Below are 25,433 nucleotides of genomic sequence, written 5' to 3'. Positions count from 1 at the left end.
CTAGATAATGCTTAGTTCCAGAAGAGATACTAAAACCCAGGGATTTAAAGTTACAGAGCCGGTTCAAGAGAATTCATAGGTTCAGAATGGACTGTGTAACGCAGACATTTCCAGAGAGTTAGTTCTATATTATCATTCCAGAATACACACAGTTTGAGCAATTCTAGACAATTCACAGACAACTCAGGCAATTCCAGAACCGGTTCTAGAGCCAGAAATACAATTCACTCATTCCAGTAGGCCAATCCTTGAAAACATGTACTTCCACAGTCTATTCCACAACACATTCACCGTCGGATCAGTGTCTAGAACAAACACTACAGCAGTGTGTATTCCTGCCTTGCACACAGTGATTCTGGGTAGGCTCCAGACCCACCACAACCCTAATCGGAATTAAGTGCTTACAGAGGATGAATGATTGAATGAATTGTATTTTATTGTTCCTGGATCATAGACATATTTTTCAGTGTGACAAACCACATTTCAGATTGTGTTCCATCAGTAACCTCACAACTCAAAGTGAAGAGTGCAGTACAACACCAACTCAACCCTTTGACTACCGAGCTTATAGCAGTGCTGAGATAGATAGAGCATGTTTTTCCCCATTTAACCAGCTTTGTTCAGAATGTCCACTTTCAGCGCCTGTTCCTTTAAATAATAATGTGCTGCTCATTGTTCACCCTGCCGCAAGTGCACAGCAGTGAGGAACAAGGTGCATTCTCATTTTTTATTCAGTGCTCTTATTTCTCCATGCTTGTGTCCGTTTTGCTCGTCTTTGTGCACTCACATAAATACAGGTCCAGCGCTGTGATTGGACAGTCTCAGATGAGGGGGTGGGGTCATTCTAAAGTCTCTGCACTTGACAGAAATGAAGCAGAATCTGAATGATGTATTTTCTCCCATGCTTTCTGATTGGGTAGCACACAGAAAACTGACTGTGTGGGTGTACAGGCACTGAACAAGGCATTTCTTCATATATTTGAGTTAATAGTATTCAGAACACATTTACAGTCTGAATACAGCACACGTTAAAGCTAAACATTACAGATACAGAGTTAAGTAATTAAATAGACTCTGTTCCTCTGCTGTAAATATTTGTACACGAATCATGGCTGTGTGCTGTCTGCTCACCTTCCTCTGCTCCTCTGGAGGGATTTAGGTGTTTTGCATTAGAACAGTTTTAGGCCTAGATTAAGCCTGGCTCATCAAGAGACTAAATGACCTCATGCGCATATTTATAGCCACCTGCTGAGGTTTTTAAAGCTCTAATCTCCCAGTTACACACACCCAGCTCCCTCACCTGGGTCTGGGCTCTCTCTGGGGGGTGTAGAGACTTTTGACTCTATTGTCATTCAGTGCTCCTGCTGTTCTCAAACACACACACACACGCACACATGCATTAAACCCATTAAACACAGTCTTACAGTCTAAGTCTTACACAATACAGGGTGCTCTCTAAGACAAAAATTGCATAACATTTCCTAACTATTTCACTACATTAGACTTGAAACTAAATTTTCCCCACCCCAAAAAAATGTAAAGGACAGTAAATGTTAAAGTCATTTACGCTGTGGCTTGGGCACAAATTGCTTTATATTAGACACTAATTACAGTGCAAGAGTCTATATGTGATCTACAGAGTACACTAGGAAGGGAGTATGTGCATTTGATTTGATTTAAGATGGAACCCTTCATTCAAATGAATTCAAAATGAACTTCCACCAAATTCATACACCAGAAAGAAAGATTTCTCAGTTTAGCCAAATATCATAAGCCCAAAGAATATCCAAGTGAAATGTCTCTCAGCCCTTTTCCTGTTGGACAAGTTTGAATAAACCCCCACCCCCCTTATCTGGTAGCCATACTCCTCCCCCATCACACACAATGCCATCAATACTGGGAGGGTGAGGATAAGCATGTGCTTCCCTTGAGACATGTGATGCCCACCACCATCTCTTTTCAAATTACCGCTGATGCAGAGTTAACAGAGGTCTGTGCCCAGGTCTGTCACATCAGCCAACAGATGCTGCACTGGATGGCACTGTGCCGTGTGATGTGGGGAAGGTGTGGGCCATCCTCCCACCCAGAGAGCAAACAAACCATGCCTTGGTTACAGGGTCTAAGACCACAGCATGCACGCAAGAGCCCACAAACATCAGGTTAAAGTGAGAGAAAGAGTGGAGAGAGAGAGAGAGATCACTTCTCTTTTAAAAGTTACATTTTATTTTGTTCTTAAATAAACTTTACATAAGGGAAATTAAATCATTTTACAAAAATGTTAACGAAGAAAGCACTCCTATGAGAAGCAATTTCAGAACCTTGAAAGCTTATTGAGCTGAGATGTCCATCGCTCTCTTTCAACGTCATCATCATCATCATCCCCACCCCATATTGAGCTTTTCTTGAGGCAGCAATAAAATGCTGGGTGTGTGTAGGAGACGTCTGGTTCCATTCACCACAACTGCCACCGACCCAGTGTCCATGCTGGTGTCTAGGCTGGTTTAGGCTGTTTTTCAAGTTTGCAAACATTTAAAAATTAAATTAAATATAACCCTCAGACAGTAACGGTGGGGTATAACGGTTCTGTGTGCATGGGGGCCTGAGGGAAGGACTGTCCAAAGGCAGCGCGAGTGTCCAGAAAGGCAGGGGTCATCAGCAGGGCATGTTCGGGTGGCAGAGGGAAGTTGAGGAAGGGCTGGTAGAAATGCGGTGTCGCCTGGTGAAGCGTAGGGCCTGGCGCTGAGCAGAGGGGAGGAGCCTGAGGAGGCGTAAAACCGGAACCTGAGGTGGAGGAGCGTGCAGGGCTAGAACTTACGCCTGGCTCTAAGAGACCACTGGGAGGCTTCACACAGTAACAGCAGCACATAGAGACCAGCGCCCCCAACAGGACAAAGGACAGAAACGCACCCACCACAATCACAAAGGGCAAGTAGGTGGGAACTGGGTAGAAAAGAGGGAGAACAGTTCAGTTTTATTTCTATAGCAATAGAGTTTATGTTTATTTTAACATTTATTTTTATAAACATGACAAATCGTCATCTCTACTGAATGATCACCATCAGAAAAACAAAAACTTGTATTAACAAAATAGCAAAATCCTTATAAAGAGACTTTAACAGCACAGTATTTTAACATGAAAGATAGCTGGAGTTTTCTACAGATTAAGCAAATATTAAAGGAAAATAAATTGCCTAAAGAAATGGAGACAACTGTGTGGGAGCTACACTCCCAGTCAAAAGTTTGGGGACGTTAATTGATACGTTTTCTTTTTCCTCCCATAATAATATCTCACAATTTCAGATTTAAAATCTCATACTCATAATTCTCATAATTAAGACTTTGCATGCCACAATAAGCACTTAGCATCTCATACTTTAGATAACGTTTTTAACAATTAAACCTATTCTCCCACAATAAAATCTTAGTATATCATATATACTTTATATAAACTTTATAATATCTATCGTATTTAGGCCTTGTTTTCTTAAAGGCTTAACCTTACTATTTCACACTGATTACTTGGTTTCTCATAATAGCGATTTGGCATCTCATAATTATGCATTATTTTCTCATAATAAATACATAGTTTCATATAATTGACGAAGTATCTCATAATACAAGCGCACTATCTCAATTTGGACTTGAGTATCTTAAAATTAAGGAATCTAATATAATAATTATGAAGTAGCATCTCACATAAGATACTGTAAGTCATAGCAGTAAGTCATTGTATCTCGTTCTGGGACTCACCTGGGTGCTGTAAACTTCGCGCTGCGTCATCACCCCCGTGGACGCTGCGACGCGCCTGCTCGGGCTCCTCGTCCTCGCATGTGCTCTGGTCGAGACGCGCGGCCGGCGACGCGCAGCAGAACCGCTCGGCGCACGTGCCGCAGCAGTAGCGTGCGTGCACGTCGCAGCGGAATCCCCGTCCCTCGGGCATGTGGCAGTACTGACCCACCGCTGGAGGAGCGCGCGCTGCAGGCGCAGGCATAGGGAGCGCGCAAAGCAGCCACAGGAGCGCGCACAGGGAGGGCGAGAGAGTCATTGATGAAACGTGTGTGAGAAATCTTGAAAGTTAGAACAACAGCAATTTATTCGATTTTAGCAAACCACGCCTACTCGGGAACGCCTACTTTTTCTCCTCCAATTAGATCAGAGTCTGATATCGGTGATGGGGGCTGATCTTGGTGACCTCACAGTGTTTGCTCTCCTGATTAGTGCAGGGTGTGTATGAGGTGGAGCTCATGAGGTTAATAAAGTGAATTTACTAGAAAGTATTTAGTAGTCAGTAAGTAATTATGACTAAAGTATGTACTAAATAAAGTACAACATGCTTAATGTTATATTATTGATGATTGATGATTTTGATGATAGCATACATTTAAAAAATCTTTTTCTCTAACACTTATTCATTCGTTTATTAATTCATTCATCTTCATTCATCCTGAACAAGGTGCCAGGCCATCACACATTCACCCAGTCACTCACACATGGACGATGTCACACAGTCATTCCACCTATACCGAATTTTGTGTGTTTCTCTCTAGTGGGAGGAAAGGGGAGCACATGGAGAAACCATACAGACACACTCCACTCCTCACAGTGACTCAAGGAGATGATCTAACACCTTTCTGTTGAAATAATAATAATAATAATGGTTTACAGTAAATTAGTAAATTTGTTGTATATATTTAAAAAACAAATTCCTCTTCTCTTTCTCTGCATTTCACAATTTCACCCCCCATTCTTGAACACACACACCTCACAATTCCAGTTCCAGATGCCAATGATGTGTGTGTGTGTGTGTATTGTTGAAGGTATACACTTTGAGTATCAGCATGTCTCTGATTATTTAGAATTACTGAGTGTAAAAAAGAGTGTAAGATATGTCAGGTAATAATTCTGTATGTGTACAAACTTTTAAATCAACAAAAATAAATTACAACAACAAGAAAAAAAATAATTTTATAAAATTACTAAGAAATACAATTAAACACTCCAACTTAGTTTTAGCATTACTACATTACTAACACAATGCTAATCCTGCTAACAATTTGCTACTGTAGTAATAAAGACATAAATTTCGACGGCCTCTTTTTTATGATTACATTTTATTTTATAGACCCAGACACTCTGGGGTCTGTAATAAACTTGTTTATTTTCCCTCTTGGCAGTGGTCTGTAAATCTGTTTGGCTACTGCTATGTTATTAGCACAGATTAGCTCCCACACAATGGGGGTTAAATTGCTATTGTCTGAGAGCTAGCACATTAGCATCAGGTAAACGAAGACCACTGAGCAGAGTGACCTTAATTTTTGCTGAGGGATTAAACACATCTCTCAGACAATGTGCTCCACTGCAGCTCACTCTGAATGTGTGAGGACAAAACGAAGCAGGACAGAGGAGTTACTTTCTGAACACCATTAGGAGGATTTTCTGTGTGTGTGCATGCATGTGTGTGTGTTGTATCTTTAAAGGTACAACAGTGTCTAGTTTTGTTGCCTTAAAAATAATTATTTTTTGAGTTTTTATGTTTTGAGTTTAAAATAATCTGAAAATAGCAGCTCCTTACACTCCATCAATTCCAAGTGAACGAGTCTTGGTCAGAGGAACCACTCTTTCTACACTGTTCTGGTTTAAAATAAGAAGCTGAAAATCCTGAGTCACAAGTTTCACCACAAGAACACACCATCAGCATATAAACACACCAGCACACTACACACAGCCACATCAATAGATTCCTTTACTTGCTGATGTACTGGAGTAGATATAAAAGTATTTGAAAATATACAAGAAAGTACTAATCATATTGGTTTACACAAAAACATGTATTCAAGTAAATGTAGCTAGATACCCACAAAATATCCTTGAATATTTAACAGATAACTTTATAAAAGAGAATGTTAAAAACGATAACATTTTCCCCTCTTTCTGTGTGTGTCTTGTGTTTTATTGTATTTGTGTTAATAACTCAACCCTAACCTGTTCCTGCTGATTGTCCATCCAGATTTACAAGTGATTTGCAGCATGTCTGTGTGTGTGTGTGTGTGTTTGCATGTGTATGAATGCGGCTCCAGCGCTAATGTCCTCTATTAGCGAGTGTTATCAGAAATCTTGGCCTAAAGGTCAGGAGGTCGTTATTATAACAATAGCCCAAGACACAGGGGTCCTCCCAGGCAATTAGGCAAATCTGATGAAGCACAACTCCCCCTGGGGAGTGTATGCATGTGTGTGTGTGTCTATCAGAGAGAGGGGGTAAAGACAAATCCAGACATGTTAATCTTGTTCAGTCAAGAAAAAACTCACTGTAAAGAGTCTCCCTCTTTCTCTCTCTATCCCTTTCTCAGATACACACATAAATATGTACCCAATTGTATACAGTCATAATAGATAGCAAACATTCCACACATTCAGTCAAAATGACACTTAGTGACCATTAAATTATCTGCCTTTAATTGATATAAGGCACCAACCATTTATTTAATTATCAGTCATATAAACAATTAGAGTATGTAGAAGTTATTCCACCTAGAAACATATAGAAACACATACAGAGGAACACAAAATTACGAAGACATCTCAACAGCTAAATACAAAACGGTATCACCTTTTTGCTTTATCCTTCCTTGGAGAATGGAAAAATCCATAGTTATATCTCTAAAGTTCAGTCTTAGGAGGACTCACAGTATTCAGGTGTTCTTTTCACAGTGGAAGAAAACATGTTCAGATCTGAAGTAGCTGTGTAGCTGAATGTGCTCCTCTCTCTTAAAGATGAAAAGTGTTGTTTATCTAATGGGGAGTAATTTGGTGTGATACTGGATTTTGAGCAGTTTCTCTTTTTTTAGTCTAATTTTCAATAATCTCTTAATTTACATAATCTGTTAACTTGTGCACAATGGACACAACGTCCTTCTACTACACAGCTACAAATCAGAGGTTCTCCTTTTAGGTCCAAAACCTTCCATAAATAAGGTATCAGACTTAATATTACATTTTGCTGATCTCTCTGTTCTTCCAAGCTAAAAATCTGGTTTCATCAGCTAAAAATCTGGATGTCATAATTGACTCAGATCTATTATTTGATCAGCATATAGGTAATATTACAAAAGCAGCTTTCTACATCTTCATAATATCACTAACTTAAGGAATGCCTTATGCAGCCAGGGTCCTCAGAAAAAGTAGAAAATTTGACCATATCAGCCCAGTTTTATCAGCCCTTCACTGGTTTCCAGTTAAATTCCGTATTGATTACAGAATTCTTTTACTAACGTATAAAGCCTTGCATGGACTTGCCCCCGAATACCTGCGAATACCTACCTCATCACACACTATGAACCACCAAGATTACTCAGATCACAGGACACTGGCCTCTTACTAGTTCCCAGAATTCATAAGACTTCAGTGGAGGGAAATCTTTCTCCTACAAATCCCCTTAGCTCTGGAACAATCTTCTAGCTAGCGTTCAGGACACAGACACAGTTTAGTTTTTGATAACAAACCTCTTCCTCTAGGTTAAAGTTGTTGTTTCAGGAGCTCATGGATATGGAGAATTATGATAAACCCGGATGCTGTGCCCCATGACGCTGTGCTCCCAATCACTCTGGTTTGAAGATGGTGAAGCAGATGAATGCTTACATTTCAGGGTAATCTAACATCTGTTCCCTTTGGTTTCCCTCCTTCCAGTCATTCTGTTACAGTCAGATCAGTTGGAGTCACTACACTAATGAAAATATTTACATTTGCTTTTCTATTGAACTCACCTAAACTAATTCCTTCTCTTTACTTTTCTGAGAAAATGACAGCACACTGATGGAAGATTGTCGGCTGGGTTCTCTTGCGGTCCACACCAGACCAGCTGCTCACCTCCATCTACTGCTGCCAGCCTCTGACCACTCACCATTACCCGCCATTATCAATTACACTGATGTAGAAATGGAATTGAATTAGTCTCTTCTTTAACATGAACCTACTAACCCCTTTATTTTTATTTTTTCCCTTTGTCTGGTTTTCTTTCTCCTCTCTCTCATGTTTTGAGATGTCCTGCTGCTCTCCAGCTGTTGTCCTGATCCAGCCCCTGTGTGTCCTGTACAAGATCCTGGCCTTGTCTCATCTACAGTATCATGCTTGGCCGTGCTGTTTTATCTCAAATTAACTCTGCACCTACTTTTAACTCACACAGAATCACTGATCACCTCTTCCTTTCTCAGACTCATATATCACTAATATTCTACATTCACATTACTATAACCCATTCATCTGTCATCAGTTCACTTTTACTTCTGTTCTCTGTTGTGTCTCTGGTGTCGACCCGAGGAGGATGGGTACCCCGTATGAGTCTTGGTTCCTTCCAAGGTTTCTTCCTCATGTGTTGAGGGAGTTTTTCCTTGACACTGTTGCCCCTGGCTTGCTCATAGGAGGCTAGGACCCGGATCTCTCTAAAGCTGCTTTGTGATGACTTTGTTGTGAAAAGTGCTATATAAATAAAATTTGATTTGATTGATTAGCAACACTCAGACTGATGCTTCCAGCACTATTATTGTGGCCTCAGATTGATGCCACTATCACCATACTTATCATCATTATTATTATTGCATGAATCTACATTACTTCCATGACACTTACATCAGTACTGTAATAAATACACTATAGTATAATGACAGACTTGACTGGTGATACTGTTCATTTCTATCAGTAGTTTGATCAGAGGAGGATGGGTCCCCTTTGTGAGTCTTGGTTCCTCCTGAGATTTCTTCCTCCAGCCTCAAGGGAGTATTCCTTGCCACTATCCAATTTGGCTGGCTCGCATAGGGTTTTCTGATTGGCATTGCCAACTGTTCTGATACTAACTCTGTAAAGATGTTTTGTGACAACATCAGTAGTAAAAAGCGCTATATAAATACATTTTTATTTGATTGGATTTGGACTGGGAAATGAAGAATGTGATCAGGTGAAACTGAAGCTGGTTTGATGGTTTAGCTGGTCTACCAGTTTAACCAAATTGTTGTAGAGAATGTTTAATATATATATATATATATATATATATATAGGTAGATAGATAGATAGATAGATAGATGATTTTATGATTTTAATATTCTGTCTTTATTCTTATTTTCTTAAGAATAAAAATTGCCCCCATATTTTGCTTTTTTATTTTCTGCTGTAATAATATATTTAATATTAAATGTACTAATCAGTGATTTTAAAAGTAAAGGCAGTGTGAACTGTTCTATAATTTTGATCTCTGCTATAAGAGATGTGACTTTATTTCTGGATTTTGATGAAAAGTTAGAGAATGATTTACAAAATCTTAACTGTGTAGAGCGCTAATATGGTGGGACACTAAACTCTCGCGGAATCTCTTTGACTCTCGCGGGATTAGCGCTGATGATCAGCTGACTGCCCTGGTGAGAATGGGGGAGTCGCTGCATTTCATGAGTTTCAGAGAAAAATGAAGAGCGAAAAACATCTAAAAACGTAACACACCTGAGCAGGAATTCACTCTCCGCGCAGAATGGAGCACATTATAACACCAAAGGTGAGGGTTAAACCGAATTAAAGCGCGCGGCGAAGGAGATATATGCTAAGAAACAGTAAATAATTCAGCTTTGTGAATAAGTTACTGATAAGATATAAACACATTCAACATGATCTTATTTTCTCATTAGAGATAGGAGAATGAGGACGGGGAGAGATAGAGATAGGACGATAAAAACAGATAAGACTCATAAAGAATAACAGAAATAAAGCAGTGAGAGATGGAAAGTAAGCTGAAAAGGAAGTAGAAACACAAGTGGGTGAAAGTAAAGCAACGGAAAGAAGAGATGGAAGAAATGAGTGATGAAACTGAATGAGAAAGAAAGGTACGAGTGTTGAAGAAAGAATATACAACACACCAAGAGCTGCAGAAAATATAAGAAAAGGAGGAAGCAGAAAGAGGGAATAATATTGTAAAGAAAAACCGATGCAGAGAGAAAGGGGAGTAGAAAGAAATGTAGGAGATATTCAGAAGGATAGGAAGAGGAAAATGTTAAAGGATTGATTGCCTTCGGATGTTTGAGTGGAGCTGAACATTTATATTTAAAGCATTTAGAGATGTATGATTTGTAAACAGATATTTTATTTCACGGTCAAACACTAGAACAGATTTAAATATGAACTCCAGGTTCCTCTTTCTGTCTCTCGCTTGTATGCAAATATGGGACGTACTCTCATTTACGCAGCATTAAAATCAGTCTTTTCCAATATGGCTTCACTGATATAAAAATACTCTGACTGCTAATGATTTTAAGGGTTCTACAGATCCTCATATCCACTAATATAAGCCCATACATTAAATATTTTATTCACATTTATATATTAATACAATTTTTAAGCATGTGTTCTCCATAATTAGTCTCCACTAAATCCATCCAGTCACACTCAGTGGTATAAACCTGGGACTGTGAGGATCTCTCTTTTCCTCAGATGAAGAACATGAACAATACACATGAAGCCAGTCACAGCTTCTTTTCAAGCAGCCAGTAATGTAACACCAAGTGACCGTTCTAAATGTTTTGAGGAGAACACTACCCTGTCCATCTCTGTGCACACAGTGATGAAGGGAATAGAGAGAGAGAGATTTTGCTTTCTGACTTCCGGTCTTGGATGACAAAGGCATCATCGCAGATTGAACAGCTGACCTCCTGAGCCCCTAATTTTAAATGTGACATTGCAACAAAACAACTTACGTTCATACATGCATACATATATATATATATATATATATATATATATATATATATATATATATATATATATATATCATCTCCAAAGTTCTGTGCATTCTTTCTCTTTACAGCAGTAACAGTCTCTACTCTTCTGAGAGAACTTCACAGTAGATGTTAGGGCATTGCTGTGGGGATTTGATGACACTTAAACCACAGTTGTGTCTAACAAAACTGTGGCATTTGAAAGTGTGATAATAGGGATGAAGGATTCTGGGTGTGATACTAATTGTAATTTTTCTGATCAATATTTCGATTGTGATTGAAGTTGTTTTTTTTTTTTTTCCAGTGATGGCCCAGGCCTTTTTTCATAAAAATACCAATAAGATCTGTTTTTTTTTTTCTTCTTCTACCAGATTGCTGGATAGTCTGTTTAGTGATACATGAGACTGATCTATTAAGGACTTTAGCACAAGTTAAAGTCTAACTCACTTTAATGAGTAAACAGCCCTCAGAACTGTGTGTGTTACCAACATTCAGCAAATTTTAGTCATAAAGATTTATTGGACGTGTGTGTGCTTGCATGCGCATGCCTGCATGCATGCAGTATTGCTGGTCAGCAGTGTTGCAGGAAGTGTGTTTTTAAAAAGAGTGTATTCTTCACACAGCAGTTTCCTGCCTTTCAGGAATAAATCATCAGCAACCATCCTGTGTCAGTGACAAATTTTTTCTTTCTCCCTTATTTAATTTTCTCAAAACAAATCTTACTTGATATAAAATCCAAACTAAAGGCTTCTCGGAACACTAGAACCTGCAGTCTGGGTCAGGATTAGATGGGCTACCTCCTCCTTCTATGAAACTTGGGTGGTGCTGAAGGTGGTGGTGTTCGGTCCAACACGGGGGCGCAAGACCTATGGTCTGTGTTGATCCCAGTACCTGGATGCAATGCCAAGGACACTACTGAATAAACATCAGTATTCAATGATTCTTTATCATGTAATAAAATGGTATAATCATTGTACTGCTACTTTAAGAATGCAGGCACCATGTGGTGGACACTTTCCATGGAAAGTAACCCCTTCTTTTAGTGATTACAGTAATTGAAATAATGGTTTGTAATGATTAATAGTTTATCTTGTTCACCAAATTTGGAGATGGTCATTCTGGTCATTAATTGTATAAACATTTAAAAAAATAAATTAAAGGTTCTCTGTGTTTTTTTTTCTTTAAAGGTGGAGTATGTAAAGCTGGTAGACAGATACAACACAAAGAAAACTGCTACAGGGACGTTATACCTCACGGCCACTCACCTCATTTACGTGGAACAAGCCAACGAGACGCGCAAGGAAACATGGGTAATGTGGCTCTCTGCTTGTTTACTTTAATTCACTGTAGCCCCAACAAATTTTAGATAATTTTTTCCTTGTCTGTGGTTTACTACTATGAATATTTAGATTAAAGTTACAGTCTGTTAGACTGTGTGTGGATTTTTGGACAGAAATGGCATGTATAGTAAACAAACCCTGGCATTTATTTGTGTGTGTGTGTGTGTGTGTTGGTTTTATTCTGTAGGTTCTTCATCATCACATTGCCTCTGTGGAGAAGCTTCCCCTCACCACATCTGGATGCCCGCTCCTGATTCGCTGTAAAACTTTCCAGCTTCTTCATCTGTTAATGCCCCGAGAAAGAGAGGCTCAGGAAGTCTATCAGTCTCTAACGCACCTCTCTCAACCAGGTATATATATATATATATATAAAGAAACTGCAGTATCATAATTTCGACAGAACAATAACTTAAAACTTAGAAAGTGTTATTTTTTAAGTGGTTATGAAGATGGACACAATGAATTAAACTCATGTGTCGTTTCTGAACGAGCCCATTTATGCTCCACAGAATGGGTCCTCCACATGGGGGATGATTGATTGCAGCTTTAACGCAGTTTCTTGTTGTTTACATGTCCTGGTAAAATGTAAACAAGTAAATCAGTGGAAGATGGCATGTTCAAATGGTTGGTGTTGGTACTGACGGTGTAGTTGTGTCTCAGTGAAGGTGGAGGAGCTGTATGCCTTTCTGTATAATCCTCAACAAACCGAGGCTGAGCGGTCCGAGGGGTGGAGCCTCATTAACATGACAAACGACTTCAGCAGGATGGGCCTGCCCAATGAACTCTGGGAAATCAGTGACATCAACAGCAACTATGAGGTACAGTGGTGGCTTGTGATACGGCAAAATATATAATTCACATCAGTAGTGCCAACCTCCAAGATCTTTAAGTGAACCATTCTCTGTCTCTCTCTCTCTCTCCCACCTCCCTCTACTCTACTCCATGCCACAGCTCTGTAGTACATATCCCTCAATACTCGGTCTCCCTAAATCTGCCAGTGTTGCCACGGTAACGGGCAGCGCCAAGTTCAGGAGCCGCAGTCGACTGCCTGCTCTCTCCTACTTCCACAAGGATACAAAGGTACACAATCATTCGGTCAATCAGTCATATACTCACTCACATACAGGCATACTCCTTCACTTATATACTCACATAATTCCGTCACTCACTCAAATACATTTATACATATATGAATACACACTCGATCAATAATTTCCTCCTTCACTCACTCACATATACACTAACTTACATGCCCTGCTCCACAAGGGGGTGCTGTTTTGCTAAGCATTAATTATTATTTTCTTCTGTAATCAGTGTGGATGTTTAGACGTGCAAAAAAATATTAGATATCATCCTCAACAGTTGTCACATCACTGCATCAATTTGTGTTACAATTATTAATATTATTATTATTATTATTATTATTATTATTAATAATATGCGTTATAGTATTCAACATGATTCTTAGATTTTCTCTAGACTTCGAAAGTTGCGTCACTGACGTTGCATGTTTGTTTACCTTTTTTAATAGCAGTTTTTTTGTCTGTGTCTTGCCTGTAAAAAGCTCAACACAAATATCACTAAATTGAAATGTTTTTGTTTGTAGGCAGCGATCTGTCGCTGTAGCCAGCCGCTCTCAGGTTTGAGTTCTCGCTGCATTGAGGATGAGCAGATGCTGCAGGCCATTTGCGAGGCTAATCCAAACTGTCCCTTTATTTACGTAGTGGACACACGGCCCAAGGTACAGTACCTTACATCCCCTCCCCGACCCCCACCCCCCAAAAAAAATAATACATTTAAAGCTGTCGATCTGTGAACAATATGATTTACAGTGATACTAACTCCAGTACAGGGATTACACCAGATGTTCTTCAATTTATTTCAGATTATAGTGTGTGTGTTTGTGTGTTTCAGCTCAATGCTATGGCTAACCGAGCAGCAGGTAAAGGCTATGAAAATGAAGATAACTATGCCAACATCAGGTTCCAGTTTCAGGGCATTGAGAACATCCATGTAATGAGGAGCAGTCTGCAGAAACTACTTGAGTGTGAGCGCAAACACAGACATACACATACCAATTTGTATATTTTTGTGTTTTATTTTGTTCTGATTTCTTTTGAGAGCCAAAGAATAGTTCTTCAGCAAGAACTGTGACATGTCCAAAGTTTGTGACAAACTAAAGAAGCTTCAGAAAGACCTCAGAGACTCAAGAGTTATGTGCAGTGGATGACCTGCTTTCTGATCTGGATATATGGCAGTGTGGGGTGCTTCACTGGAGAGCATCAAGGTTCTAATCCAGAATGGAATCAGTTTAAGATCCAGATTTATATGGTAGAAAAGGGCTATGTGTATTTCTTTTAGTAGTGTTTATGTTGTTGTTCCGAGATTAGCTAAAAATAAAAATTTGGTAGGGCTCTTTCTGTAAAATGTGATAATAAATGATTTCACATTATGAATCTATGTATTGTGTTGGGTTTAAATGAACATATCTGTGTTTATCTGTGGTCAGTGTGTGCTCAGAAGTCTCTCACAATGAGTGATTATCTGACCGGGCTGGAGAACTCCGGCTGGCTGAGGCACATTAAAGCTGTGATGGATGCTGGGTTCTTTCTAGCCAAGGTATGTATTTTCATGCTTATACAGGTATACCCCTCTAGTCCACGCTTTGCATTGGGCTTGGGGTCCTTAGGCTTATGTGTAGCTGTGCCAGAGCTTTACATTTCATTTCTTGTTTTTCTTCTGAGATTCACACAGTATCCACAATGGGTACAGCCTAAAGTAGAGGAAATGAAGGGGTAAGGGGTGTCTACAAATAGTATACATCAGATGTGTGTCTGTGTGTATGATAGGCAGTAGGAGATGAAGGAGCAAGTGTATTGGTGCACTGTTCTGATGGCTGGGATCGAACAGCTCAGGTTTGTTCTCTGGCTTCCATCCTGCTCGACCCATACTACAGAACCATCAAAGGACTCATGGTGAGCACACACACACACACACACACACACACACACACACACACACACACAAAATGAGTTTGCATGAGAAACTTACTTTACATGTCTGTAATTATTTAAGGTTAAATTACATAAACAGTAAGTAAGAGTAGTAAGAGATTTAAAACAAATGTAAACTTTAAAGCCATTCTCTGCTCATTGTCCTCTTTCAGACCATTGTTTGTCTGTGCGGTGATGAACGTCTCTTGGTTGCTTGAGAGATTTTTAAATTAATTTTTCTGCAGTATTCTTCTGTTGGACTTTGAGTGCCCGGTGCTAAATTTGGCATGCGTTATATTAGGTCTGCCACAGAACCAACCAGACTGAGCAATATATTTACTATATACACTTCCCTTGATATAGACCCTTCCTTAAGGACATCCAGCCTCTAAAGCCCTAATAGGAATGGAAGAGCGTCTCAAAGAGATGACTGTTTCCTCAGTGATGTACTTTTAGCATCCAGACAACAATAAAATCACTGCAGGATGAGCAAGATTCCTGAAATGCCATGCAGCTGCCATCCCCAAAAGCTTTTGTATTGCTTACATTGCCATGTTCATACCACCCACAATTGTTCTGCAGTCTGACACCAGCTCATAGTTTGGATCAAAAGTATTTCTAACGTTATATAAATATTATATGTTCATAAGTGCTTACTCCATAGCGAATCTGTAAGATCAATGTGTGTGTGTGTGTGTGTGTATATATATATATATATATATATATATATATATATATATATACACAGTCCATGTGTTTTATTTATATATATATATATATATATATATATATATATATATATAATATATATATATATATAACACATGGACTGTGGCTTTAAAATTACTAATAAAAGTGCCTTGGCTCTAATTTATTTCATTTTTTTCCTCTTTCTCTTTCAGGTTCTGATTGAGAGAGAGTGGATTTCCTTTGGACACAAATTCAATCACAGGTGACAAGGCTTTAATCATAATCATATCTTGTGTTTAAAGCAGCACTAGGTAATATTTTTACTTAAAATTATAGCTTCAAAATAATTGTGATCCTCCATTTGAGCTGTAATAGGGAGAATATAGTGTCTGTCATTGCTACTCTGAGCTCAGCACTGCAGAAACTGCACTATATATAGTTTTTGGAGAGAGGTAAGAAACAACCCTCTCTCCCTCACCCTCCATCTTGATTTCAGGACAGTACACCCTGCAACTGTAGGGGCTGCCCAGGAGCAAGAATATAAAATCTTAGATATAGTGTTGCTTTAAAGCCCCTGGGAACTCATTTTGAAATTTAGATTTTTTTTTGTATAAGTTTAAACATGGGGTTTTAAAAAAACACAAAACAAAAATATGATAAATCTCTCCTCAAATATCACCAAAATATGCTCCTCAGAGCTCTCTTAGAATGGTGTGGGCGTGGTCCAATATTTTAATGACTGTGTATGACTAACAGTTTTCTATCACTGAAGAACAGAATGCTGTTTTATGTTACCATAGCAACACACAGCCTCGTCAGAAAAGTCGCTGCGTTTTTTTCTGGGTTTTTATTCTGAGCTGCGGTTGTCATTTTGTAAAAATTCACAATAAAATGGCACAGGATTGTTCATGTACAAACCTACGGACATATTTAGTCTAGTCTGTCTCCAAATTGGTTTTCCCCCCGCTGCTACCCTTACCCTTTCCCTGTACTGCCTTCACCACTGCTACTCTGCTCTACACACTGGCCCAGTGCAACTGTTATCTTCGCTGTCACTGTTATACATGCCCACCGAGTGCTGCACTCAGACTTAATACATGCATGCTTACGGTTGGCGAACGACTGGTACGTATAAGTATTAAGGAGAGATTTATCATATTTATCTTTTGTGTTTTTATTTAAACTAAATATTTTACATAACACCCAAGTTTAGCATTTTACCAAAAAGAAAAAAGGGGGCTTTAATCTACTCTGTGTGCGTTTGTGTGTGTTTTCCAGGTGTGGTCATCTGGAAGGTGATCCTAAAGAGGTGTCCCCGGTGTTTACCCAGTTTGTGGAGTGTGTGTGGCAGCTGTCCGAACAGTTTCCTTGTGCTTTTCAGTTTAATGAATGCTTCCTGCTGGACATTCACGATCATGTTTATGCATGTCAGTATGGAAACTTCATTGGAAACTGCCAGAGAGAAAGACAGGAGATCAGGTGAGCGGCAAGCACACCCAGTTGGAAAACAAGGGATGAAACAAGCTGTTCTGATTCTGCTCCGATTCTGATATCAAGTGCAGAGACTTTAGAATTGCCCCTACCCTTCGTTGTAAATAAAATGATGGTGGTGTTGTGGTCCTCTGCCTGATGGACTGTATTTGGTGTACACTGGGGAGGGATATGAATTGTTTTCTGATCTGTCTCTTTAATGATGTGTGTTTTCACAGACTTAAAGAGAGAACATTTTCTCTTTGGCCATATTTGCTGCAGCATCAGGATAAATACCGTAATCCTCTCTACAAACGCTCTTCACACAACAGCGTCCTGAGACCCAGCACATTGCCGCTGCACTTCAAGTACACATGCATGCACACACACACACACACACACACACACACACACACACACTGCTGTTGAAAGTTTCTGACACCCCAGGTATAATTTCTTGTTTTGATACATTTAACTGGATACACACACACAAACTCTCTATTTTAAATGCAAGTATGTGCTTCAACCTCCTCATGCAAGTACCCTGTTGCTGGGTTTCAAATATAAAACAGATGCTCTCAAAATCAGTGTTTACCTCTGCTTTAAACACGTTTAAACATTAACACAAACACACACATGCAGCTGCTGCAGTGTGAGTGTATAACTCAACATTAGCGTCAGCAGCAGATTAGGCCTCTGTCACACAGATCTGTTAATCTTACTATTCTGGTGTGTGTGTGTATGTTTTTGTGTGTGTAGGTTCTGGTGCAGGATGTATAATCGTTATGATAAAGGGATGCACCCAAAACAGTCCATTCTTGATGCTCTGCTCTCCCTCACCCTCAGACAGACGCAGGAAGAGAAGACCATGACTGAACTACAGAGAGTGAGTGGAATTCTGGGACTTGTAGTCTCCCATTTCCTCCCAACATAATAAATGAAAACACTATTGTCTTCTGATGAGGTGCGCCTTTTCCAAGGCAAACTGGGTAATCTTGCTGCTGTGACGAAATTTCTTTTATGCATTTAGAAATCTTCAGGTGCCATTTATTTACATCTGGAAGAACAAATTGTGACACAACTTTCCTTAATATTTTTTTCTCTGGCAAAATCACTGTTTTTCTAACAGTGCAGTGATTCCTTGCCCGGCTTAAAAGCACCAGTAGTAAAGGTGCTTCTGCTCTGCTCCATCTCCTCCATTCTTATTCAGCGTATAATCCTTATTACTTTGTGTACTGTGAATTTGGGTGTGGCTGTGTTGTTGCTTTATGATTGGGATGCACCAAAGATAGTTATTTTAATTTAACCTGTATGTTTATTTTTTATATTTTTTTTCTTCAATTTGTGCACATAAAAATTATTTCCACTAATATAAATTACTCTGAATCCACCAATCAGCAGCTGGCTGTTGCTGATGGAGTCCTCCCTTGTCCAGACGAGCCAATCTCATCATCTCCTGCACACAATCAACGACCCGGGAAAACACCCATTTTGTATGACCAGTCGAATGGACACTGTGGGGTTTTGACCAATGGCAATGGAGCAGAGGAGGATCAGGCCAATCAGGATGAAGCGGAAGATAAACAGGAGGGTGGAAGTGACAGACCTGTTTCCATGGAAATGCAGAACTTCAGAGGAGAGGCACAGGAATCCTCTTAAATCTCCATGGAAACAAAAAACAGCCAAAAGCAAACAAACATGTACAGGACTGAGAAATCGAGCAGTAGTTTTCCAAAAAGACCAACACACACACTATCGTGGGTTAATTTCCCAGGATGGATACTGAAGTGTGTTTGATTTCTGCCAAAGAGAAACACAAACAAACATCACCTAACAGCATCCAGTTAAACCTGTCAGACTTAACAGGCATTTACAAATATTTTATTACTGTAAATATAATTTTGAAATCAGGGAATCCTCAGTGGTTTGGTTTTGATGCTTTATCTGGACTAATATTTTGATACTATCTGATAATATAATTTTTTGGGCTTCATGATCAAACACAGTTGTCTTGAAAAGGCTTTGCTGCCATAGAATGTTTACTACCATCGTTTTGTACTCCACTGATCAAATACATATACGGTCTTATGCAAAATGTAAGCACCTCTGTTCTAAGTACATGTTCTGCTGATATAGCAAATCAGTTAAATAGGTCATATCCCTCTTTTCCACAGTGAACACGGTTCTGAATTAGAATGGCTGTTTATTCTCATTATTTAGGCAGAACACAGACTTGGGGGTGGGGGTCTTGTTTCACAGCTTGTGGGTTGGTGGGCTCTGAAAAAGGATCAGCTTTAAATTGAATTGGGGGAGGTGGGAGCAATTCTAAAGTTTTTGCACTTGACTGAAGTGGGGAAGAATCAGAATGGCTCGTTTTATCCCATGTTTTCTGTCGCAAAATATTTTTTATCTGCATTTTCACTAATCATGTTAATTTTTTTGCTGTGTATTTGTAAAAGCACACAATAGCAATAATTTAAGAAAATTGCTACATTTTATTAATATATTCTGGTCTTTAAAGGGAAAACTCAGATAATGGTGCTTTTTGATTTGTTCAAAAAGTAAAAAAATATTGGTAAATAATTTAGAGTCAAAGGGAACACTGTTAAATGTGATAAATGACCTTGATGGATTGGAAGGGAATGGTGCTGGTGTTTTTGCTGTAGCTGTTTGGGGGAAAAATGGAAAAGCTCTGACAGAGGAGCTGGGAAAATTAAAATATCTTTGGGTTACACATTTTAGAACAGGTCAAACTATTTCTATCACAATTTGCAACTCATGGTGAATGCAATTTATAAAATGAATTCCATATGAAAGTGGCCTGGGAGGTTATTTCTCATATGTTCTGTTATTTTCCCACCATTTTTGATATTTTATGTTTACTGAGTGTCAGCCTTTTAACAGAACAAAACATGTTGGTATTCTAAATAATTCACCAAAAGAATCAGATTGTGTTTTCAGGTTCTGATAATCAAAAATATATATTTTTGCAATATATATGCCTTTTTTATTATTTTCTCTAAAGAGGGAAAATGTGAAATGATATCAAATGCAGCTTGATTTTTTGCCAATTTTCTGCCAACAAAGAATATTGTTATTGCTCTTTTTAGTGTCTTGAGCTGCTTTTTCTTCATGTGCATATATATTTTTTAATATTTTGCCTGAAGTAAACCATTTATTTTTATAGTTTTAGTATAATTACGCTTAATAAAAAACTGCCTGCTAAATATGTATATTTTAATCATGCACTTCCATAAATTTTGTAATTTTTATTTTTTTTTTTTGCACTATTTTTATTTCAACTTGATTTTGTACATCAGTGAATAAATGATTTTATACAACCTTTTTTTTATTTCTATGCCTCTATTCCATATATCCTTTGGGATCAATGAAGTATCTGTTATTGTTATTTTATTGCATCCAGCAAAGCAATTCTTTTACAAAACACACAACATCACATTAATTTGTGTGTGTGTGTACAAAATAAAAGTCTTAATAAACAACCCCCCCCCCCGTATATCACATGATGTAAGTGTCCAATCAGAGTCGCTCCAGCTGCGAGGAGCCGGTGAGTGTCCTTGACCGTCAGCGAAAGAAATATAAATAACAAAGTAAAAATATTATTTATAACTCATTTTTGTGGTTTTAACTCACGTTTAGTAGGTTTTTGCTTTTATCGCTACTTATAGAGCTTTAATATAATAAAATATATCACTATAAAAGTCTACAACAGGAATAGCCGTGTTTTCCTGGAATTGTCTGTTCCACCTTAAATTATACATCTGTTAGAGTGAAATTTAAGGTGGAACGGGACATTCCAAACTAAGGCTTACTTCAGTTTGTTTACATCAGATTCTTGGAGAGTTTTATTGTTGGTAAAATCAATGTCAGTAAATTATTTTTGTTTAAACTACAGGTTATTCATATTGTGTGTTCCAGTTGAGTTAAATTAATGAAATTAGGTTCATAAATGCTGCAAACGTTTAGTTTTCCTGCCATTTCTAGCTTTATATTGTGTTTTAAGCACCGAAATTATTTAAGAGCAAATAATATTCATTTGCAAACATATGCTTCGTTTTCAGAGCTTTAAGAGAGAATGAAGCTCAGAAAATGAGTTAATGCTTCTTTTTGAGAAAAAATTGGTGAATTTTACCACCAAACCCCAAAAAGTAACTCTTTGAACCATCTAAGTGGGTATATGACGTGTTGTGTATTTCAGTGTTTCAGTCTTAGTTTTTGTTTATTATTTCAGGCTATTAATTTATTCCACTATACAAGTTTACATTTTGGTCAGTTTTTAGTATGCTTTCAAAATGTACAATTTGATTTGTTTTCAACTTTACTTTAAATATTGGTATTTGTACTGTTTTTTTATGACTTGAGTTTGTTTTATAGTTTTCATTATTTATGTATTATATATATATTGATTTGTCATTTTATGTTTTTTTTTTCCAAATTTGTAATTTTGTTGATTCTGATAATATAAATGTATTTGTTAAGTCATCATTATTTTTATTTGTATTAATATTTTTATTGCTTTAATATGTATTTAAAACCTAGTTACCGTTTTTTCAGTCCCTGATTTCTGTAAATTAGAGTCACCCTCAAAATGTTCCCAGTTGAAATAATGGTTGATGGATGGATGGATCGATTGATTTTCGTCAGGTGAGTTTCATGCTGCGGCTGCGTCCGGCTGAGGAGGATGAAAGCGCTGCTGAGAGCTTGGAGCTGAACTGTGCTGCATCTAATGATGACCCTTTGTTGCTGGAGGCACTGTTGTCACAGGAGCGCTACAGGAAGTGCATCAACCATCACAGCGGCTGGGGCATCCCTGCAACTCCTCTACGCATGGCTGCCTCAAAAGGTACTGGGTTTACCTCTTACTCTATGTAAACACTGTCAGGATAGAGGTCGCAATTGAGAGGATTGAGAGTATGTATATTTATGTGTATATGCCTTTTTGTTTTTGTTTCTGTGTGTGTAGGTCACCTGCGCTGTCTCCAGCTGCTCTTGTCCCAAGGTGCGGAGGTGGATAGTGTAGATGTGAAGGCCCAGACGCCACTGTTCTCTGCTGTGTGCGGCCGATATCTCGGTTGTGTGGTGGCTCTGCTCCGGGCCGGTGCTAATCCAAATGGGAGCATACGGAACGGCGGTTCTCCTGTGCTGACAGCAGCGCGGGAGGGAGAAGCAGAGATCCTGAGGCAGCTCCTGAAACATGGTGCGGAAGCAGATGGCAGGTCTAAGGTCACGCTCTGGACTGGTGTTGGCTCCGTGTGTGGAGGGCCCCTCTACCTCGCAGCTGTCTACGGACACCTCGATTGCTTCAGGATCCTCCTGCTCCACGGAGCCGATCCTAACTATAATTGCGCAGAGGAGCGGGCGGTCAGCAGGGTGACCACACAGAAGAGAACAGTGCTGGAAATGTGTCTTACACACGGCTGCAACCCAGAGTTCATTAAACTTCTCATCGAGTTTGGGGCCAATGTCTACTTACCCACACTCATCATCGAAAAGAGCACCAAACAGAACGAGGCCCTGGAGCTGCTGCTCAGAGAGAGAGGTGAGGGAGGAGGGAGATGGAAGGGGAAAAGATGGAGATTTAGAAAGAGGATGAGAGGAGAGACATGTATTAATAAAATGGAAATTGTAAGTAGAAACAAAGGAAGATAGGGTTGAGGGAACATTCATTCATTCATCCATTGTCTGTAACCCCTTATCCAGTTCAGGGTAGCAGTGGGTCTGGAGCCCACCTGGAATCACTCGGTGCAAAGGCAGGGAAACACCCTGGACGGGGCACTAGTCCTTCACAGGGTGACAGTCGCCCTGATCCCTGGAGCTGTGTGACAGCGACACTACCTGTTGCACTACCATTCTGCCCATTGAGGAAACGAGAGAAAAAATACAGTGATTGAAAGGAAATAGACAGGAAGAAAGGGGCCGAGATTGAGGGCACACGATGTATCCAAACATCTGAAAAGACAAAGTGAAAGAAGAAATGAGAGTACGGAATAGTAATAATAACACCCTAACACACTATCTACCTCTTTCGCTAATCTAGCTCTCTCACTCTCTCTCTCTCTCTCTCTCTCAGGTTGTCCCAGGTCTTTATTGTCTCAGTGTCGGCTGGTGATCCGTAGACACCTGAAGAAACTGAACAGAATTCAGGATATAGACTCTCTGGACGTGCCTCCAAGACTCTTAAACTATCTCAAACACAAACAAACAGACTGCAGAATCTCTCTCTGAACGTCCACACACTCGGCTGTGCCTTCAGAACTCCCACACACACACAGGAGAAAGGAGAGAGAGATGTAAATAAATTGAATTGACTGGAATATTCCACACTGGAATGACTTGAGTGGTCAAGTGCAAGTCCTCTAAATTTCCCCATAATTCTGTGTGTGAGCTGTAAACAAAGTGACAAAAAGAGTCTATCTGTTCCATTTTTGTGCCCCATCTCTATTATTCTCCCTCCTTGACTCTTTTTTTTTCTTTCTCTCCTTCTCTCCTCTCCTCTTTTGTCTTCCTGTTTCTGACAGCCACACCCTCAGCTCAAACCCTCACTTGGTCACTTTGTTTACATCTTTACTATTTAATTATGCATGGAAATGTTGAATAATGGTAGAGATTTCCCCATATGTACTTTAATGGAAAATAAAACCCTTGTTTTTTTACTATTTTGTGGTTGTATTTTGTGTATTGTTTCAATGCTCTGAGCAGTTTGCGACACTTCATGTTGGAATAAAGCCTAAAAATATTTCTATTAAAAAAATATATATTGCCATTTTAGTCTTAATTCTTGATGTAAAACAGATATTTATTTCACTCTCTTATCTGTGACTGTTTACGATTTGCCATATTAGCCTATTTTTTTCAAACCAGTATTACATTATATTGCTTATTTTTAACAAAATAAAAAAACTGGCTGTTTATTACCGAACATAAAAAGAACACATGACATAACTTGAGACTGAGGAATCTTCCTTTATAAAACAGTTATTAATCACTAGCTATCACAAAGGAAATTAGTGTCTTTATTTGTGTTATGTTGTGTTGTGTTATGTTCCAGAATACACGGCTGGAAAATGCTTCTTGTGTAAAAATTAAGGGAGTTTCATAAAGAAAATATATTTCACCATGATATTCCCGTGTTATTATCGTAGCTGTTTACGTCACCACCCAACGTCAACGTTTAACAGATTAGACACTGCAGGTTCTGACCTCCCCATCCTGACTCCTCTGCTGCCAGTCCTCATCAGCCCACTCCACTCCACCTCCCTCCCCTTCCTAATAGCCCACCTCACACCTCCACCCCTCCCCCACCTGTCATCTCTACAGTGAGTCTCATTGCTGACCAGGTGAGAAGAAAAGTAAAGAGACTCCACACAAACAAGACTAAAGTCCCTGATGGGTTCCCACCAGGGTGCTTAAAGCCTGTGCCACCCAGCTTTGTGGAGTACTGCACAATGTCTTCAACATGAGCCTGAGTCTCCAGAGGGTCCCTGCGATGCGGAAGACATCTTGCATTGTTTCTGTTCCAAAGATGCTGTGACCCAGTGATGTCAAGGGCTACAGGTCAGTGGCACTGACGTCCCACATCATGTATGCCATGAGGAGACTAGTCATGGATCAGCTACGGCCCATGGTCCAACCACTTCTGGACCCCCTCTAATTTGCCTATTAGTGCCGCCTGGGAGTTGAGGATGCCATAATCTACCTGCTCAACCAAGTCTATGCTAGCCTGGGCAAGACAGCCAATGTTGTGATGGCCGTGTTTTTTGACTTCCCCAGTGCAGTCAACACAATTCGACCTGCTCTTGTAGGTGATATGCTAGCTGACAGTGATGCAAGTAGATGCCCCCTTGTGTCTTTGATTGTTGACTACCTGACAAGCAGACTTCAGTATGTATGCCTGCAGCACTGTATGTTGGACAAAATGCTCAGCAATATTGAAGCCCTGCAGGGAACTGTCCTCTCTCCCTTCCTCTTCACCCTCTACACCATGGACTTCAGCTACTGCACAGAGACTTGCCACCTTCAGAAGTTTTCTGATGACTCTGTAATAGTTGGATGTATATTTTCTGATATATGTGTGACAGTGACAATACCTGCTGCGCCACCGTGCTGCCCTAAAGATAAATTATGTTTATGAATTAATAATAGCAACATAGTGGCACTGCAGTGGTGTCTGT

At 39.3% G+C, this 25,433-nt stretch overlaps 3 protein-coding genes across 12 annotated transcripts; 2 read left to right on the top strand and 1 right to left on the bottom strand.

The window, feature by feature from the left end:
* Window positions 1-2,296: 2,296 nt before the first annotated feature.
* On the bottom strand, window positions 2,297-4,048 carry shisa2a (shisa family member 2a). The gene is made up of 2 exons (XM_066662311.1): window positions 3,751-4,048; window positions 2,297-2,940 (listed from the first exon to the last, which is right to left on the bottom strand). Exons 1-2 carry the CDS (start codon window positions 4,043-4,045, stop codon window positions 2,555-2,557), a joined length of 681 nt encoding a protein of 226 aa, XP_066518408.1. The 5' UTR covers window positions 4,046-4,048; the 3' UTR covers window positions 2,297-2,554.
* A 5,337-nt stretch (window positions 4,049-9,385) lies between these two features.
* mtmr8 (myotubularin related protein 8) lies at window positions 9,386-20,125 on the top strand. 3 transcript variants are annotated; one of them, XM_066659412.1, is made up of 14 exons: window positions 9,386-9,535; window positions 11,936-12,058; window positions 12,276-12,438; window positions 12,749-12,906; window positions 13,040-13,168; window positions 13,695-13,829; window positions 14,003-14,135; window positions 14,598-14,707; window positions 14,938-15,063; window positions 15,984-16,033; window positions 17,050-17,250; window positions 17,481-17,609; window positions 18,001-18,127; window positions 18,643-20,125. In XM_066659412.1, exons 1-14 carry the CDS (start codon window positions 9,512-9,514, stop codon window positions 18,898-18,900), a joined length of 1,866 nt encoding a protein of 621 aa, XP_066515509.1. In that variant the 5' UTR covers window positions 9,386-9,511; the 3' UTR covers window positions 18,901-20,125. The 3 variants fall into 3 exon arrangements, with proteins under 3 accessions (XP_066515509.1, XP_066515507.1, XP_066515511.1); XM_066659410.1 differs by having other exon boundaries at window positions 18,640-20,125; XM_066659414.1 differs by lacking the exons at window positions 9,386-9,535; window positions 11,936-12,058 and having other exon boundaries at window positions 12,302-12,438; window positions 12,754-12,906; window positions 18,640-20,125.
* Window positions 20,126-20,766: 641 nt separating this feature from the next.
* On the top strand, window positions 20,767-23,921 carry asb12a (ankyrin repeat and SOCS box-containing 12a). Of its 8 annotated transcripts, none has more exons than XR_010800191.1 (5): window positions 20,767-20,809; window positions 21,907-22,105; window positions 22,226-22,801; window positions 22,963-23,242; window positions 23,333-23,465. XR_010800191.1 is itself a non-coding variant. In XM_066659415.1 (3 exons), exons 1-3 carry the CDS (start codon window positions 21,916-21,918, stop codon window positions 23,485-23,487), a joined length of 921 nt encoding a protein of 306 aa, XP_066515512.1. In that variant the 5' UTR covers window positions 21,907-21,915; the 3' UTR covers window positions 23,488-23,921. The 8 variants fall into 8 exon arrangements, 1 of the variants encoding a protein (XP_066515512.1); XR_010800190.1 differs by having other exon boundaries at window positions 20,767-20,852; XR_010800189.1 differs by having other exon boundaries at window positions 20,792-20,809; window positions 21,817-22,105.
* The last annotated feature ends 1,512 nt before the right edge of the window (window positions 23,922-25,433 follow it).

This window comes from Hoplias malabaricus, chromosome 2 (genome assembly GCF_029633855.1).
Source record: "Hoplias malabaricus isolate fHopMal1 chromosome 2, fHopMal1.hap1, whole genome shotgun sequence".
Classification (NCBI taxonomy): Eukaryota; Metazoa; Chordata; class Actinopteri; order Characiformes; family Erythrinidae; genus Hoplias; species Hoplias malabaricus.
The sequence above is the reverse complement of the archived record's forward strand: the minus strand, read 5'-3'. Positions and strand labels throughout refer to the sequence as shown.

What these genes read in the sequence shown, in the direction of transcription:
- shisa2a (XM_066662311.1), bottom strand. Translation starts at nt 4,045, where the DNA reads ATGACTCTCTCGCCCTCCCTGTGCGCGCTCCTGTGGCTGCTTTGCGCG. An exon ending in GCGAAGTTTACAGCACCCAG is followed by an intron (nt 2,941 to 3,750) that starts GTGAGTCCCAGA and finishes TTTTCTACCCAG; the next exon opens with TTCCCACCTACTTGCCCTTT.
- mtmr8 (XM_066659410.1), top strand. Translation starts at nt 9,512, where the DNA reads ATGGAGCACATTATAACACCAAAG. An exon ending in CTGGGTTCTTTCTAGCCAAG is followed by an intron (nt 14,708 to 14,937) that starts GTATGTATTTTC and finishes TGTGTATGATAG; the next exon opens with GCAGTAGGAGATGAAGGAGC. An exon ending in GGACACAAATTCAATCACAG is followed by an intron (nt 16,034 to 17,049) that starts GTGACAAGGCTT and finishes TGTGTTTTCCAG; the next exon opens with GTGTGGTCATCTGGAAGGTG.
- asb12a (XM_066659415.1), top strand. Translation starts at nt 21,916, where the DNA reads ATGCTGCGGCTGCGTCCGGCTGAGGAGGATGAAAGCGCTGCTGAGAGC. An exon ending in ACGCATGGCTGCCTCAAAAG is followed by an intron (nt 22,106 to 22,225) that starts GTACTGGGTTTA and finishes CTGTGTGTGTAG; the next exon opens with GTCACCTGCGCTGTCTCCAG. An exon ending in GCTGCTGCTCAGAGAGAGAG is followed by an intron (nt 22,802 to 23,332) that starts GTGAGGGAGGAG and finishes TCTCTCTCTCAG; the next exon opens with GTTGTCCCAGGTCTTTATTG.